We start from the raw sequence: 19,869 nt of genomic DNA on the forward strand, positions 1-19,869 counted from the left end.
ACCAGTTATACCCAGGGAAAGAACTCTGGGAGATGACTATGAACCACTACATAGAATTCCCAATCCCTCTATTTTTGTCCACCTGCATTTTTGATTTCCTTCTTAGGCTAATTGTACACTATTTCAAAGTCTGACTCTTTTTATACAGCAAAATAACTGTTTGGACATGTATACATATATTGTATTTAATTTATACTTTAATATATTTAACATGTATTGGTCAACCTGCCATCTGGGGGAAGGGGTGGAGGGAAGGAAGGGAAAAGTTGGAACAAAAGGATTTGCAACTGTCAATGCTGAAAAATTACCTATGCATATATCTTGTAAATAAAAAGCTATAATTAAAAAGAAGAAGTTAGGCAACAGGGAAGAGATAAAAATGTAGAACATCACAAAGAATTAGCTTTGGCATTTAGGAGCTGACTTTCAGGGCTGTGGAATGTAGGGGAAGAGAGGGTTCAAGTGGATTCCATGAAGAGGAAAAGAATATTAAGACCTTGTAGTATCAGAAACCTGATTTGTGTGCAAACATGTGTTTCCTACAAGAGTCTTTGTACTAAAATATGTCCATTCTTTCCATGGACCATGCAGATTTATGAGAAAATGAATTTCAAAGTAAAAACAAGGTGCCTTAGCTACATATACATAGGAAGCATATTAGTAAATACCTAGGCTTTGAGGTAATTGTTTTTATAGAATATAAAGGGGGCTCAAAGGGACTTCTTAGCTATAGTTTTGGGAGGTATAGACTGAAAGACTAATCTTGATCATATTGATAATAATAATCATCTAATCATTTCAATAGCTACAGAAAAAGCTTCTGACAAAATATAAACTCTATCCCTATTAAAAACACTAGAGACCATAGAGATTGATGAAACTTTCCTTAAAATGAAATGTACTATGTAAAAACAAGAAGAGCACCATTTATAATGGAGAAAAGCTAGAAGCCTTTCTAATACGATGAAGCATAAAGCAAGGCTATTCATTATCACCATTACTATTAAATATGGTCATAGAAATGCCAGCTAGCAATAAGTAAAAGTAATTGAAGGAATAAGCACTGGCAATAAAGAAAACAAAATTATTACTCTTTGCAGATGAAATAATAATTTATTTAGAGAACTCTATCAGGTCAACTTAGAAACTAAAATAAGTAAATCATCTACATTTCTGTATATTACAAACAAAATCTATCAGGAAGAGATAGAAAAAGAAACTTTATTTAAAATAACTTCAAACAATAAAAAACTTGAGAGTACACCTCTCAAGAAATACAGAGGAACTATAAGGATATAATATAAAACATTCTTTGTACAAAAAAAGGGTAAATTAAGTAAATGGAAAAATATTAATTGCTCATGGGTAGAGCAAGGCATCATAATAAAAACTACCTAAATTAATTAATTTAACTAGCTGTCATTCACAGTTCTTTATTGAACAATATTACTATTACTGTATATTATGTTATTATTCTTTTCACTTCACTTTGCTTTAGTTCACATAATTCCAGGTTTTTCTGAATAATCCTATTAGACATTTCCCATAGCATGATACTATTTTATTATTATTCATATACTACAGGCTTTTTAGATATTTTCTAATTGATGGGCATCCCTTTGATTTCCAATTCTTAACCAGCACAAAGCAGACATTGGCAAACCTTATTCACACAGAGACTCTGAAATTAAAATACACCAAAAATAAATCAATGAGTCCATGAGACAAAATAGTATTTCGGAAGAAAATCAAAATATTGATAAAATTTAAGATATGTGATTAAAAGAAAAACTTGGCCTGACAAGAAGTAAATTTAAGGTTTAGATTTATGAGACTGATCAAGAGGATAAAGTGGGAGAATAAAGTAGAAAAATAAAGATTTAAGACCACAGAGATCACTGAATATTTGTAGCTGCCCAGCCCATACTATAAATTACATCAAACATTCATAGACCAATTAATTCCAGTATTATAAAACTATTTACAAAATTAGAAAAAGAAAAGATCCTACAAAGTTCTTTTGATGGTATAAATAGGATCATAATGTCTAAACAAGAGAGAATGGAAAATTGAAATTATAGATCAATATTCCTAATAAATACTGATGCAGATAAATAAATAAAAGCAAAAAGGCTACAGCATAATATCACAATATTATACAATAAATCTTGTCCTTCATGTGGACTACCATATACTCTGGGACCCCTATAACTCTGATCTTACCTGGACTAGTCAACATTAAGTTATCAATATAGTAATATAAATTAACTCTTGGATTTATAATATCAATGCTGAGTTGGTACAATACTAGGGAAAATATAAACAGCATATTAATCGAGAGAACAGACTGAATCAAGAAAGAACAATGAAATTGTGATTTTTATGAATATATACAGAAAAGCATTCTGACAAAATACAGTACCTATTTGTGTAAAAAACCCAAACCATTAAAAAGCATAGAAATAAATGGACCTGGGGCACCTAGATGGCACAGTGGGTAGAGCACGGGCTCTAGATTTAGGAAGACCAGAGTTCAAATCCAGCTTCTGACTCTTAATATTTACTAGCTATGTCATTCTGGGCATGTAACTTAACCTAATTACCTCATTCCCCTCCCTCCTCCTAAAATAAAAAAAGAAAGAAAGGAAGAAGGAAGGAAGAAAAAAAGAAATGGGCCTTTCCTTAGTGTGGCAAGTAGTATATATGCAAAAGTAAAAGCCAACATTATATGTAAAGGGAATAAATTAAGCTCTATCAATGTAATAAAAAGCACAATACTACTTAAAATTAATTAATACTGGATTCCATGAAAACTATGATCAAATAAAAAAGACTAGATACCATATATAAGAAATAATAAATGAAAACTTAAAAGATCTCTATACACAGCTAAGTGAAAACAGAATCCAATGACTACTTTTTGGGAAGAAACCTCAAAATGAAAACTCCTAAGAAATATCCACAACTTTCAGATCAAATAAAAAATTCTTTAAGAAGCCAGAAATTAAATATTCACATACCAAGGGACCAGAAACAAGATAATAGATGTTGTGGTAGATTCTATTCAAATCCAGAGGGAACTTTGGGAAACAATATTCCACAAAGGCTAAAAGTCTAACAACAAAAAATAATTTATCTTGCAAAGATGAATGCAATTTTGCAGAGAAAAGGAAAACTTTTAATGCAATAGAAAGAATTTCGGATAAAAGACCAGAGCTAGTAGGAACTTCGAAATACAAAAAGAAAAGTCCAGGGAAATGTACAATGGTGATTTTTTTTTTTTTTTTGAGCAACTGAAAATGGCCCAAAACAAAAAGTATAAACAATCTAATGGAAAAGGAGAAAGAACTGTCCTTTCAAAACCTTAATACCTTCATAAAGAAATGAAGAATTTAAACAGAAGATCTATGAGGAATTTGATTCTGTTCTAACAGAATGGAAATAAAATGGAAGAAAAATCAGATTTTCACTTGGAAGAAAGAAAAACAATATGGAACTTACTATTCTTCATAATTCAAATTCATAAGAATATTCAAGTTTACTTAGGAAAAGGTTGGGGGAATAGACATAAAGTAAATTTCACTTTTACCAAAAAAAGAGCACCAAAAGAGGGTTACTTTACTATATTGATAACTAATGTTGACTAGTCCAGGTAAGATCAGAGTTATAAGGGTCCCAGAGTATATGGCAGTCCACATGAAGGACAAGAGTTGGAAAATTAACTTAATAAACCCTGAAATTTAGCTCATTCAGTCAAATTTTGGGGACCATAGTTTGTGAAAAAGACCCAGATGATGATTGGCACAGTTTGGAATGAGCTACTGCTACTTCTCCAAGTCACAAGAAGAAAGCCAATATGGAAAATTTCAAACCTGTATCCTACTCTCTTTACTGAATCACCTGAAAAATCTGCTTCTTTCAGAAGAGCCAGAACAGGTCACAACATTGCAATCTTTCAAGCAGACATTCTAGCAGTGGGTTCTTATAATTCTGCAAAGATCATATTTCTCAAAGAATCTGACTGTAAAAATTAACTGCCTCTAATAAGAATCAAAATGTGGCCAGGACAAGTTAGTCTTCTGGAGTTCCAAGTTCCTCTAAGCAAAACTATTACAATACTTTTGAAAAGTAATTGTTTTCCTGTTAAAAGGCCCTAGTCACTACTGAACAGATGAAAAAAGGTCATGCAGTCAACTCTTTAAGAGTTGTCTATTATGCTTTATGAGTAATAATTATTAATAACAGTGATTTGCAAAATATTCAGAATTCCCTTTTCTTTCAATTCACATTTTAGTTTCTTGAAGGACATTACAGATAATGAGACTAAATAGACTTTTCTCAATTTTGTTCAGACTCTGCCCAATCCTCTATTCAGATTTGAGAGGGGACAAATTTTTTGAATAGATTGCCTAAAGATTGGGGTAACTTAGAAGTAAATGATATAATCAAAGTTCATTAAAGTAGGTCTAGCTCCTCATTGTAGTATCTGTTGTCACTGTGAACCAATCAGAGTTAATGGCTACCCCAGGAATCTTTCCAAAGGCATAAGAACACCCCTCTCTTTACCACCTCCTAGATTGTCTTTGACATTCAAGAGTGCCATTGACCTTTTATTAAATTGCTAGCATTATTAAGAAAATTACTAATTACCTAGAAATTACGTCTCAAACTTTTAACAAGATAGGTAGAGGGCATGAGGCTTAAACTTTTAAAAAACATGCTTTCTTGGGTCTCTCTGGCATTAGTATCCTGTGCAAATACATGATGACTATGCCAAACACTGAAAATCCTAGAATCCTGTTTCTTCTACTGGCCAAATGAGACCCCACTTATAAGGAATAGCTCTTAATGATCTTCACTTTGGTTTACCAAGGCTCTATTCAATACTGGAGATTGATTTCCAATTGTACTTTAGTAGACTAATCTGGTAACAGAGGATACCCTAAGGAATGAGGGTCCTGGAAAATTTTCCCAGTGGACTGAGCTCTAAGCTCCAAAGATAGTATGTAAGAGAGCCTTGAGGGATGAATCAGAAGATCTTTATCTGGATTAATTTCTGGAACTGGTCATAGCTTTGGCCAAATGATCTGGGACCTGGAGAGTATAGAACTGAGCAATTAACTACATACAGGTATTTGTGTAATATAGTAAACAATCATGTAAACAATCATGTTGGATTTGCTACAATCAGAGTAGATTTGGTGAGTAGGTCCAGTGTCAATATGTGCATTAGGGTAATAATGCCATGTTAAGCTAGGTTTGGACTAGGTTTAATGATCCCATTAAGCACAAAGAAGCTATTCCTGGCCATTTGGCTTCCTTTTGCTCATTGGAATATCTACCTAACACAAGTAGCCCCCAACTTGTTCTCAACTGGCAAAGTGTTATGCTCCTATCTCAGGGAAAGAGGTTTGCCCCAACTAATCAACAGTTGCATTGGACACATGAAAGTATTCAGTCTCCTAAAGTCTTGTTGATAAGTCAACCTTCAGAGAGAAGGACTCTCCATCCCAATGATTTCTGGAATTTAATCACCAGAAAGACTTATCTGATATGTCCATTCCAATGATTTCTGGGATTTAATCACCAGAAAGACTTATCTGATATGTCCATTCCTGTGATTTCTGGGATTTAATCACCAGAAAGACTTATCTGATAAGAATAAAAGGAGTTCTGGATGAACCCCTCTGGTTCTTTGTTTATTTCTTTCTTGGTGTAGAATAATCTTGGCTTTAAGATCCTCGGTCTCTCAGAGAGCTCTATATGCTCTTGAGAATTAGTTCATGTATCCCTCAACTGATATGTTTCCTTTTTTTTAGGAAACAACTCCTTTCCAGAAAGAGTATTATTACTTTCTAAAATATTGGGGAGGTAAAATTGTCACTGCATAACTATGATGGATCTGAATTTACTTTGAAAAAAGATGATCATATACCTAACTAGGGTGGTAAAGTCACTGGAAGAATGAAGGCGAGCCTTATCAAAAGAAGGCAACCATTCTACAGAGTGCTCTAAGAGGTTGAAGAATTTGGAGGAGGAGGAGACTTTGGTGGGAGAGTTAGGGAATACTGAGTGACAATATTGGGAGAATCTTGGTATGAACTTGGATCCTGGGACAGGTTACCTGTAAGAGGCTTGTAACCTTTTCTCCACTTTTCTAAAGATCATTCTGACGTATATGTTGCTGATGCTACTCTGGCTATTAGCTCAGTGTCACTGATTTGCCTTAAGAGGCTAACTTGTGAACTTCAGAGATCATGAAATCACCTAACTTATGGAATAGTTTGTTGATATCTGAGACTTGGATCTTCCAATGTGGAAGAAAAAAAGCTTAGATTTCTAGGGTTTCCATATTTTTCTCTTTCTTTATCTTTTTTTGGTGATTCTTGGTGGTATAGTTTTTTTTTTTTTCTTTGTGCTAAGTAGATAAAAATTCCAAAAGAATTTAAATGATAGAAGGTCCTTAGGGCCTTTCTATTTTGTTCAATTTAATTTAATAACCATTTATTAATATCTACTATGTGATGGGGCATAGGGTGTGTTCAGGGAAGACAAGTACCTCTGGTGTGAAGGCTGCCAAGTCCTATATGGGGCTCCTTCCCACCTTTGGTGTCCATTTGATCCACCTAACTCTTACCTGTAGCTCCAAGAAACTGTAGCATGTATAGTGGTCACACTCCAGTAAACAGTTTCTGCAAATGGTCTAAATCAGGTTGAAGGTAACCAAAGGGTCTTAAACCTTAGGGTGAGTTAGGAGGATGTCTATATCAGAATGTAAAGACTGCCCCTGACAGATGAGAACAATTTGTTCCAATGTCCATAAAAGCAGGTGAAGCAGGTATTGTGGAGCACTTAGAGTATGGTTAGACATCAAAGACACCAAGGTCATCCACTGCATCTTGAGACAGCACCAATCATCATGACTCTAACCAGTTACTGAATAATGATGGCGTTAGAAGAAAGAGTGAGGCTGATGACTTCACACAATTTTGCCTCACTTAAATCCAATTTATGCATGAATCAAAAGACATCATTTCAGGGCCTTTGCAATGGCAGATGGTAAGACTAGGTTTCCACATTTCCTACAAGAGGAATAAAATTTTCCCCATTTCTTAAAACAGGGATTAGCTTTCTCTCAAAAAGCAACAAGGTAGAGGGCAGCTAGGTGGTGCACTGGCTCTGGAGTCAGGAGGACCTGAGTTCAATCTCATCTTGATACTTACTAGTTTACAATCTTGACACTTACTAGCTGTTTGACTTGACCCTGATACTCTGTCTGTCTGTCTCTCTCATACACATACACACCAAAAATGACAAGGTGATACTGGAATTTGATTGACTTCTGCTTACCCAGTGCTTATGTCCTTCATACTCATACAGTGCCCTGCTGAACAAATGAGTTTCCACATAAGGACAAGGGGGAATCATCTCTAGAGAAGCTAACTCTCTTCTTTGTTGGTTCTTTTAAAAAAATCTTTGCTGTTTTAATGAAAATAAATCTTGTTTTCTTAACTTTTTAATGACTTAAGAATGCCTCATTTCTTCCAAACATCAAACTCAAAGAGGGTGCTGTTGTTAAGCCAGCTCCAATGATAGCATCTCCTTAGTGCATGAGCTTATTTCTTAGTGAGTTCCCCAGAGAAGACAGAAGCATTTTTGTCATGCTTACATATACTAAATCTTCTGAACATTTTTAGAATTTTATTGGTGGTTGTTAGAACAAGTTACTGCTAAATTTCTGATTCTAATTGTACTTATGAAATAGAAGTTGAAGGGCAAAAAAAGATTTTGTCTTAAAACTGAAAAATCCCTTTGGGGATGAGTGAATACACATTTTGGAAGGACTCAGGAACAGTTTGTATAAAAATTGTGACAGTCACAATACAACAGTTGCCTTTACCAGCAGAAATTTAAGTGACAGTGAAACTTATTGTATCCTGGAATTGTTGGCTTTGAAAAGGGTTGTCAATGAGTTCACTCTATGCCTGCAGCAAAGTTCCAAGTTGAGGAGGAAAAACAATGCTCTGACATAGCTGATCAGGGCCAAATTTAATCCTGTTTGCCAGAGATCAGTAGCCAAACTATCTACAGAATCCAGCATTTATTACCAGCCAGGAAAGACTAATATGCCTGCAGATGCTGTCCAAAAGGCCATCTAACAACAAAGCTATGCTGATATCTCAGCAAAGAAAAAATTATATGTGACATCCATGAAGCTGAGCCACAAGCAAACTAGGATATATATTTCACCAGAGATTAACTAGGGCTTGAGCTATCAAATGTCAATTTATTTTTAATAACTCAGGTCAGAGGGGGAAAAATAATAAAACGAGGCAAATGAGTCAGCTGCTTTGCCTAGGGGAAATTGTGAAGATCTGAGAAAGTTGTGGGAGATGGGGTTTTGGACACTTCCATTTCCCATTCCTCCCCTCTCCCTAACAGTCATTAGGAAATAGTTCCATGGGGGTGGGAACCAAGGTAGTGGCAGAAAAATGGTTATTAAACTTAGGAGAAAAACTAAGGCAGTGGTTGACAAGGAGTAACAAATCCCACACAAAACTGAGGTTGACCCCAGACAACTCCACTTAACCAGTATAGTGCTACATTACCACCATTATGTAAGCCATATGCAAAATGCAAATTTTTAAACGTGTGGAACAGGAAAACTTTACAAAAAATTTTTTTTATAATCTTATTTCCTCTATCCCTTAAAATTATGGCAACTACTTCCTTTTATGACTCATAGATAGTATACAACAGAATAAACTCATTTGATAGTTTCTTACCTTAACTATGCTGATAGGTTTCCTAGATAAGTGGAAACTTGCATACAGCAAAAAGGTCAAGATAAAAATGAAGGCCCTGTACCTGTAACACAAAACAGTTGGTAGAGTATGAAAAATACAAGAAACTTAAATGAAACATCACTTAGCACACAGTCTATTTGTAAATGCTACATTCATTTTAAATGTACATATGTACGAGTTACAAAATAAATTGGAGATAGTCAGTAGAGGGAAGCTACTGCAATTAAAGGAGACCAGGAAAGGATTCTTGTAGTAGATGGGATTTTAGATGGGACTTGGAAGATGTCAAGCATGCCAGAAGGCAGAGGGGGAGGAAGAAGTAATTCCAGGCATGCAGAGAAATCTATAGTTTCCTGTTCTAGGAACAGTAAGGAAGCCAGTTACACTGGCTTTGAGTAAAGGGATGGAAAAGTAGGAGGGGTCCAGATTATGAAGGTCTTTGAATTCCAAAGAGAAGATTTTATATTTGATTTTAGGAGTGATAAAAAGTCAGCTGTGTGTGTATGTGGTGTGTGTGTGTGTGTGTGTGTGTGTGTGTGTGTATGTGTTTATGAGAAAGAGATAGAGAAAGAGGGGCAGGGAGAGAGTCAGAAAGAGACAGAGAGAGGGAAAGGGGGAGAGAGAGAAAGGAAGAAAGTTAAGAGAGGGGAGGGAGGGAAAAGAGAGAAAGAAAGTGAAAGAGAGATATCTGGTAATGGCTGAATAAGTTATGGTATATGAATTTAATGGACTATTTTTGTTCTTTAAGAAATAATGAGCAGGCTGATTTCAGAAAAGCCTAGAAAGACTTACATGAACTGATACTAAATGAAATGAACAAAACTAGGAGAACATTGTATATAGTAACAATGAGATTATATGACAATCAAGCGTGATGAACTTGATTCTTTTTAATAATGAGGTAATTTAAGGCATTTCTAGTAAACTTGTAATAGAAAAAGCCATCCATATCCAGAGAGAGAACCATGAAGATTCAGTGTGGATCAAAGCATAGTATTTTCCCTTTTGTTGTTGTTGTCATCTGCTTGTTTTTTCTTTTAATCTGATTTTTTTTTTTTTTGCTCAGTGTGATGAATATGAAATTATGTTTAGAAGAATTTTACATGTTTAATCTATCAGATTACTTGCTGTCTTGGGGAAATGGAAGAGGAGAGAAGAGAGAGAAAAATTTGGAGAGAGGAGAGAAAAACCACAAGGTTTTGCAAAGGTAAATGCTGAAAAATATTTTTGCATGTATTTGAAAAAATAAAATATCATTAAAAATGAATGTACTCAGGAATATGTTATTTTTAATACCATACATACAAAACTGAATTTATAAAACATATAAAAAATACATGATTATTGGCTTTACTAAGGGATTCATCACAAATTTACTTTAAATAGCCTACTCCTCTATTACACTTAAAATAGTTAAAATTTGAAAAAATGTCAAGTCATGCAACCTTTGGGCAATCTATTATATCAGAAATTCCATTTTATTTAATCTTTGTAACTTAGTCTAACACATAATGTCTTGCTTATTGCAAATAGCGATTATTTACTAAAGGTTAATTGAATTGAACTGAACTGAAAATTGAACTTAGATTGTAAAAGGCATAACTAAGGCAACTACAATGGAAGGAATATTAAGACCTAAGTTAAGAAACAACCTTTGTGAGCTTAGACAAAACACTTTAATTTTTGAACTTTTGTTTTCACATTTGTAAAATGAGACTAATCCCCACACTCTCAAAGTATATCTCCCTCTCAAAGAGTCTTGGCTAAGAAAGTTCTTAATAAATTTTAAGGATCAAATCAAACTGTAATGCCGGAGAAACTGAGGCAGGAGAGAGATTAGAGAGTTTTTAATATTTTATTAATGGGAGAGTAAGATTGACTGGACAGGACTCTCGTCTCAGATTATCCAGTCAGACAGAGATAAGTATACTGGGACCAAGGAATCCATATTGGTCCCAGGGCTGGAGGACCCAAAGAATCCAGCGTCCAGCATACAGCTGCCAGATGCCATTCTCCAGCCATGAATGAAGGAACAACAACTTCTTAAATACATTTTTGGAGACAAAGAAGAGAAAGGGAGGGAAGGTTTTTTTTTTATCAGGGAGGGGAAGCCATAAAACCTAAAAATTCCAGAGACAAAGAAGTAAAGATATCATGGGTTGGTCTTGGAATATTCTAAAGGAATATTGTAAATCCATAAAAGAGTCAGGAGAGCTACTCTTTTATCTTGCTAATTTACAACCCGAGAGCGAATAATCCTTAGTTTTACTGGGTCAGAGACAGAACAGTTAAGGAAACTGAGACAGGGAAACTGAGTCAGGACAGTTAAAGAAAACTGTGGCATAACAAAACCAAATTTTAAGGATCTTTACTCCCTCTCTTTTTTTATGGTCATTATGGAAAGAGAAGGCTCATCTCAAAGGATAAAAAGCATTTACTACTGGTAAGAACCTGAAAGGTCATGTATTCAAATGCCCTAGTTTTACTTCTTTTTATGAGGTCTAGAGATAAGGAAGTCATTCAAGAGAATCATGGCAGGACAACACAATCAATAGATATGAATCAGTCATAATAAATTATCCCAAGAAGGTCTGACAGCTAGTTTACTAGTGAGATATGTTACAGTTTTGGATCAGTTCTCTGGAAGGGATTCTTAACTTGGAGTCTATGAACTTAATTTTTAAAATAATTATATTAATAAAATTATATTTTCTTGTAATTATATTTATTTTATTTTATGCATTTAAAAACATGATGCTGAGGAGTCCTGAGGCTTTATCAACCAAAGAAGTCCACAACACAAACTCTTGATTCTTAAAGATATCAACTTATCCAGAACAACATCTCTCCTCTCTTTTTCCACTATCATAGACATTTAAGCATAGAAAACAAAGGTTTTAAATTATTTACATAGGATATTCATCCTCATTCCTCTCTAAGAAATACTCTGGACTTTCTCTATAATCCCTTATGACTGGAATATTTCCCCTTTCATTTCTTCTTACTGACTACCCTGGCTTCCTTAAAGTCCTTAAAATTCCTAAAATTGTATCTTCTACAAGATGCCTTTCCCAATCCCCCCACAAAGCTAGATTTTTCCTCTGAGATATCCCCCTTTGTCTTGTGTATATTTCACGTATATATGTATGCACAGTGTCTTCTCCATTAGACTGTGGAATCCTTGAGAATAGGAGTTACTTTTCCTTAAAAATTTTTTTAATATCCTTAGTGCTTAGCATAGTTCCTAGCATATAGTATATGCTTAATAAATCCTTGCTGATCAACTAATGTGCTCATATCTGTTTCTTTATGCCAGTTGGCTAAATTCTTATTATAAATTATCTCCAAAGTGATATTTAGGGAAAAAAGCCACACATAGCATTAAATGACAAAAATAAAATTTGAAATATGCAGCTAATTGAATTAGGAGAACCATTTAAATACTATTTCTCAAAAAATGCTTTTTAAAATTTTCACTTTTTTTTCAAATGCTTTTTATACCCTTGTTAAAGGCTACATGGAAAAGAAAAAGAATACTAGAATGAGAGCTCTTGTTGATCTTCAAAATTTTTTGATCACATGTCTAACTAGTAAAAGAAATGAGCAAGCAGTATTTTGATACTTGGAGCCAATAGCTATCATATCTGAAAATTACAGCTCTCAGAATAGCTCCCAGAAGATATATGGCATTAATTGCAAAATAATCTTGATTGAATCCATCTACAAATTATGCAAAGTTTTTTTTAAATATGGCTAGTTACTTCTTGTCATCTCTGATGTTAATGTTAAATTTTACAAACAAATGTAAAGGTGTTACATGTTTATATTTTTACCAAATGTTAACAAATTGGAAAATTCTTAAAACAAGTTAGAAAATTATATTTCCATGTTTTTAAAGTGTGCAGAGGAGGTTCTTTTAAAAATAGATGGAGTATAGTTCATTTATGGAAACAAAATCACATAATGATACAAACATTTCTAAATATCCAATTCCAAAATGCTATCTATATTGCATGAATATCTTTCAAAAAGCAGATACTCTCTTACTCATTTTTAAAACATCTTTTTTGATATTCAAAATATATAGGGAATGCAAATATGAAATTCCCTTAAGTTATTACCTAATGAATGAGTAGACAAGGATATAAAGAAAGCATTTTTAAAAGAAGAGTTGCAAACTATTAACAAATACATGAAAAACTGCTTCCAAATCACTAAAACATGTAAAACAAAGCAACTTTGAGGTGTCACCTCAGAGTAAGCAAATTGACAAAGAATGTCCAAGAGTGGGAAAAGTCAGTGTTTGCTGTTTTATGAAAACAAATGTACACTAATGCATATTTGGTGGAGGTATAAATTGGTCCAATAATTTTGTAAAGCAATTTAGAAATATGGTAAGATAGTGACTGAAATATCCACTCTCTTTGATACAGAGCCAAATGCCACAAGGGATAAAACATAGAAAGATACATATTATTTATAAATATTTATAGAAAAATTTTATTATAGCAGAAAAAGAACTGAATAATACAAAATATGATTGTAAAATAATTAATGAATATGAAGAATATTAAGAAGAACAGGGAGATTAAAATGATTCACTTTTGTTCCTCATACTTGAATTTTTTCCCCTCTTCCTTTATGCCTTCTGACTTCATTCAAGTCCTAGTTAAAAATCTCACCTTATACTAGAAGGATAGATTAAGATGCTTTTGTTTTTGTTGTCTACGTAGCAAACTATTGACATCCATTTATCAAAGAAAAGGTCAGAAAATTCATATTTTCTTTTTTCTAAAAATGATTTTGCTATAACATCTCAAAGTTCAGGAACCCTTTAGAGCATTTCCAGAAAATAATCAGCCAAAACCTAAGACATTGTGGGGCCTTGGCAAATTGCTTAACTTCTCAGGGCTATAGGCAACTCTCAATAACTTATAGAGAGTTGACTAATATTAGTATAGATTGTTTCTTCACATGACAGTTTTAAATATTAATGAAATCACAATTGTGATATCTCCCCCCTTTATTTAAAAATTTCCCCAATTACATGCAAAAACAATTTTCAACATTCATTTAAAAAACGTACAGTTTCAAATTCTTTCTCTGTTTCTTCTCTCTCTTACTGAGAAGTCAAGCAATTTGACATAGGGTATAAAAGTGCAATCATGCAAAACATATTTCCATATTACTCATGTTGTGAAAGAAAACAATGACTCCCTCCAAGAAAAAAGAACTCCAAGAAAAATCAAGTTTAAAAAAGAAAGGATGCTTCAATCTGTATTCAGATTCTATCAGTTCTTTCTCTGATGATAGATAGAAATTTTCACCATAAATCTTTCAGAATTGTCTTGGATCATTGAAGTGCTTAGAAGAGCTAAATTTTTCATAGTTGATCATTGTACAATACTGTTATTATTGTGTACAATGTTATTCTGGTTCTGCTCATTTCACTCTACATTAATGTAGTCTTCCGTGTAAGTCTTCCAAGTTTTTCTGAGAACATCCTGCCTATCATTTCTAATAGCACAATAGGATTCTACCACAATCATATACCACAATTTGTTCAGCTATTCTTCAGTTGATGGGTATCACCACAATTTGAACCACATTGTTGGACTAGCTCTTTAACAAAACAGGATTGATTTGGTGCTAGAAGTGATTCAAGTATTTTTTAATAATAAATAATAGGGGCAGCTAGGTGGCTCAGTGGATAGCACACCAGCCCTGAAGTCAGGAGGATCTGAGTTCAAATCTGGTCTCAGACACTTAACACTTCCTAGCTGTGTGACCATGGGCAAGTCACCCAATTGCTTCAGCAAATAATAATAATAATAATAGGCATGTGAGAACAATGATACTTGTATTCTATTCTTTGTTTTAAGTTCCTTCTACTTCCAGGGTGGATCCGGATGGTTCCCTTCTCTTGAGAAAAGGAAAGATTTCCCATTGATTTAAGGGGAATAAGATTATGGATCCTAGGGAATTATATGATGTAATCTTAGTTTTGCTTAGTAAGTGGTTATAAGAGATATTAACTAGATTGAGATACTATTATGTCAGTCCTACCACAAATGCACTTTTATGAGTGACCACAAGTATATGACACTGGACTTTTCTTGTGTTGAATATCAAAGAAAAAAGAAAAACTCTTCTTTAATTTCTCCAATTTACAATGTCTTGGATTGATACATATGCTACTGATTACCTAATAGGTTAAAGGAGGCTGGCCCAATGTGAATGAAATTTACCAATGAGAATAGAAAAAACATAGCATGCCAAAATGGTATTTGATTCATCATTCTCCTGAGTAGTGTTGTGGAGCAGAACTGACTCAGTTTTTAATCAGGATAAAATGAAAAACTTACAGAAAACATGTGAGAGACAAACAAAAGAGAGAGAGGGAGGAAGGGAGAGAGAAATTAAAAATTTCATGGAAAGGATACTCAGCAAGAATATAGTTACTTGTTCAATTAGAGCCCTCCTTCCCATTTCCACATGGAAAAGTGTTGATCCAAAAGGTGTGTTGAATGAAAGGGCTATGTTAATTTGTAAACCTTTAAGGCACCCATCAGATCTGAGGGAAATTCATGGATTCATCTTTTTATGTTCCATTCCATGTAGTCTTAATGTCTTTCTGGTCATTTTGACAGTCTAGTGAATCTATGGACCCCTTTTCAGAAGAATATTTTTAAATACACAAATTAAAATGAAAAATAATTATATAAGGGGCAACTAGATGGTGCAGTTGATAGAGTATCAACTCTTCCTGAAGTCAGGAGAACCTGAGTTCAAATCCAGCCTCAAACACTTAACACCTCCTAGCTGTATAACTCCTGGGCAAATCGCTTAATCCCAATTGCCTCACCAAAAAAAAAAAAAAAAAAAAAGAAAAGAAAAGAAAAGGAAAATAATTATATGGAAATTCAGTTATTCCCAGTAGCAGATACTCTAGTAGATACTGCTGCTACCACAGTTGTAGTAATGTCCACTTAAACACATAATTTTCTGGTAAGAATGTCAGTGTATGGCTAACTTTCAACATTATTGAACTTGCTGTTCTACTCCCTACTCCCTAGTGTAAAATGCTGTGTTTTACATCACAGATAATAATGAAATCTTGCTGGGCACTTTTGGGTCAAATGTCCCAATGTTCCATGAAAGTAGGTCAGTAAATGGAATGACCAAGAACCCTATCCTGAAGGTCCAGGTGCTTATACTGATTCCAGATTTCTGGTTTTTTTTTTTTTTTTTTTTTGTTTTGTTTTGTTTTGTTTTTTGTTTTTTTGTTTTTTGCTGTGTACTCATAATTCATAATGTTAGCAGATTATCTTGGGAGGCATTTTCCCCCAACTGTCAGTATTTATTCTGAAACTGTTACCTTCCTTGTAGTTCTAGGTATTACTAATATGTAAATTTCTATTCATAGGAATTAAGTCAACAAAAACATATTAAGTATTTACTATGTATTAGGCATTGTACTTAGTACTAGTGATATGGAAAAGGGAAAAAATAGTTCTTAACATGAAGGACCTCATATTCTAATAGAGGAGGTAACATGAAAACAACTATACACAAACAAGATATATACAGGGTACATCAGAGGTAATCTGAAAGAGAAGGCACTGGTATCAACTGTACAATCAAAAACTTACAGAAAATGAGACTATCTAAGGCACAAAAGAAGTCATGGAAGCTAAAAGGTAGAGATGAAGGAGACATATCATAAAGGTAGTGTATAAATACATAGCTAAAAGTGATTTTGTTTTGCTTTCACAATTTTAAAAGTTACCTCACATTATTAACATTGAATCAAGACGAGAATAAGTGTGATTGGGTTCTGAGTGGCAAGAGAAGAAGGGTAGGAGAAGAGAGACTGATTACATTTAGCCTAGAATGATGGTTCTAAAAATATTTCTTCTCTTTCACCACATTTTATAAAAAATAAAGGTGGGACAAGAAACAAATTAAAGAAAAATTATAAAACAATAAGATAGAGGGAAATAATTAATGGTCTCCAATTGTGAATGTGAATGTATTATGGCACAGAACTCTGAACTTGAAATAAAGGATTGAAACAAGGTGCTAAGTCAGTGGAATTGATAGAGACAATGATTATTTAGCATGGTATTTAACAGTTCTCTAACTCAGTACATGTACTTAGTACTTACTAGAGTTCTAAAAGATTCACACCTTTAAGAGAGCATATATAAGCTAGGAACCTCAACCAGGATTCAGTGAGGGAGATTCAGAAGCCAGAGTTCAAGCTCTGGGAATCAAGACTACAGAAGGCCTCTAAGAAAGCTAAGTGGGCTGCAGGAAAGGAGGCAAGATTTGGAAAGAGACAATAAAGGATTTGGACTTTTAACACCTGGCTGCATTTGGAGCAATTACTGAACTGAAAGGAAGGCTGCCTCCAGAAGCCCCGCAAAAAACACTTGCTCCTAGAGAACAATACATTTTAAAGAGAATATTACATGAATGGGAAAAGTTCACTCATAAAACAGAAAAGGATAACATAATGGATTAGAAAGTAGAATCCAACAATATTTTGTTTACAAGAAGCACATTTGGAAAAAAAAATTGACAGATAGATAAAATAAGTATCCAGAAGTGAAATCTAATATGCTTCAACAAAAAAAAAAAATGAAAGAGTATCAATAGTGATCACAGGTAAAGTAATAAAAATAGATTTAATTAAAAGAGATAAAAGGGGAAATGTTGTTGTTGTTTTTTAATGTACTATAGATCAAAGATGTCAAACATGCAATTCATGGACTGCATGAGGCCCACAATTCTATTGATTGATAACCAATGAAATTAATATGTAATTGGAAATTAGCAAAATAAATAATTGATACACCCTTCTGCACCCATGGAGAAGGCAAGAAATACAATATCTCTTAAACATATGAAGTCATGAAAAACATTTATCTACATTAGCCATGTTCTGAAGGGGAAAAAAAGAAAAAGAAAAAAAATATGCTTCAATCTGCACTCTATATACATTATGAGGTGGATAAAACTTTTTTATTAAGTCCTTTAAAATTATGGTGGATCACTGGATTGGCCAAACTTACTAAACCTTTTGTGTTGGTTACCTTTACAATATTGCTGTGATGTTTGAAATAATTCATACAAATCTTTAAATTTTTTAATTTAAAAAAAATTCTCCCCTTTATAATTTCTTATAGAACAAAAATCACCATACCTTGTTTAGTCATTTGTCAATCAGTGATCATCTTCTTAGTTACCTATTCTTTGTCACTATAACAATAATTGTTATAAATATTTTGGGACACAAGTCCCTCTTGTCTTTGATCTCTTTCGTGTTTAGACCTACTAATAGTATCAGTGGATCAAATGCACACAATTTAATAGCTTTTGGGGAATAGTTCTTAATTGACTGCTAGAATGGTTGAATTAGTTCACATCTGTTAAGACAACATTAACAAACCTGTTTTCCCATTGTGTGTAGTGTGTTCCTTTAATTTCTTGTCTCTTGAGACACAGAACACCAAGCATTTCATATTGTCTGTAGCTATTTAAAATAGAATTATCTTACTATTTCTTCTTATTGGATTTTGTTTATAATATCTAGAAATGGGGATGATTTCTGGGGATTCATTTTATATCATGCAACATTATTGAAATTGTTATTTCAATTAATTTTTTAGTTGACTCTTTCTTTAAGGAAATTATCATATCATCTGCAAAAAAACCACAATTTCCCCCCCTTTTGTCTATGCTTAATTCTTTTTCCTGTATCACTGTAGTACAATATTTGTAATAAATATTGTTGCTGCACTCCTGATCTGATTAGAAAGGTTTCCAACAGTCTTGGTTTTGGATAGATACTGCTCATTATTTTAATGAAAGTTCCACTTATTCCAAAGTTGTTGTTGTTGTTTAACAGAAATGTTTTATTCATCTACATGTATTAAAATAATCATATACTTTTAATGATTATAATGTTCTTTAAAATATAAAGTTCTCTGTGAGCAGATTTCTCGGGGGGCTTCTGGAGGCAGCCTTCATTTCAGTTCAAGGTAATAATCACCTCAAATGCAGCTAGGGATTTAAGTCCAAGTCTTGCCCTTCCTTGGGCCCGGCTAGCTTTCTCAGAGGCCTATCTCTCTCCTTGGTTCCAAGAGCTCTTGCCACTAGTCCTTTGTCTCTTCTAGTTTCAGCCTCTATATCTCTCTAAATTCAAAGCCTCCAGTCAGCACAAAGGTGGAAGTTGGAATGAATCTGACTCCTCCTCCCAGAGTGGTCTTGTGGGCTTCTGACTTGTGAATCTCCTGAAGTCAATCCTAGTTGAGGCTCCTAGCTTATATATGCTCTCTAAAGATGTGAACTCTAAAAAGTGAACTCTCTTAAAGGTGTGAACTCTAAAGGTGTGAACTAAGTACATAAGCATTCTGTCTATCAATTCCAGTGACTTAGCACCTTGTTTCAAGTTCTGGCCCATAACAAATGATATTTTTATTAATGTGATCAATTGTGATTATAATTTTCCTTATATGGAACCAACTTAGCATTTCTAATATAGATCTAGCTTGGTTATATTGTATGCTCTTCAAGACACATATTTACTCTTTGCTAGCATTTTTTTTTTTAAATTTGTACTTCAATATTCATTAAGGAAATTGGTCTATGGTTACTTTTTCTAATTTGATTCTCTTTGGTTTAAGTACCAAGAGCATGTCAGTCAAATAGAAGGAATTTTATGGTACTCCTTCTTTAACTATTTTTTAAAAAAAAGTTTACCTAGTACTAAAATTAACTATTTAAAAAATATTTCATAAAATTCACTTGCAAGTCCATCTAGTTTTAAAGTTTGTTTTTTAGAAATTTGTTTATGATTTTCTTAATATTTTTCAAAGAGAGTGCTCAGTTAATTTTTTTTCTATTCCCATTTTTTTAAAAATAGCTTTTTATTTACAAAACATTCAGTTAATATTTTTAAAATATAACTGTTGAGGACCATGCCTAAATGGGAAACCCAGGAAGCCTGTAAAGAGTTAAAACAGACAGTACCATAAAGGGGTAGTCAGTTCTTCCA

At 33.5% G+C, this 19,869-nt stretch overlaps 1 protein-coding gene across 5 annotated transcripts in view; it reads right to left on the reverse strand.

Annotated features, from left to right (window-relative positions):
• Positions 1 to 19,869, reverse strand: part of SLC37A1 (solute carrier family 37 member 1) — a 141,484-nt gene that overhangs the window by 83,961 nt on the left and 37,654 nt on the right. For all 5 annotated transcript variants that reach the window (XM_051984814.1, XM_051984815.1, XM_051984816.1 and 2 more), the window contains exon 3: positions 8,787 to 8,868. In XM_051984814.1, coding sequence (XP_051840774.1) covers positions 8,787 to 8,868 — 82 coding nt within the window. The remainder of the gene's footprint in view (positions 1 to 8,786; positions 8,869 to 19,869) is intronic.

This window comes from Antechinus flavipes, chromosome 3 (assembly GCF_016432865.1).
Source record: "Antechinus flavipes isolate AdamAnt ecotype Samford, QLD, Australia chromosome 3, AdamAnt_v2, whole genome shotgun sequence".
Taxonomy (NCBI): domain Eukaryota; kingdom Metazoa; phylum Chordata; class Mammalia; order Dasyuromorphia; family Dasyuridae; genus Antechinus; species Antechinus flavipes.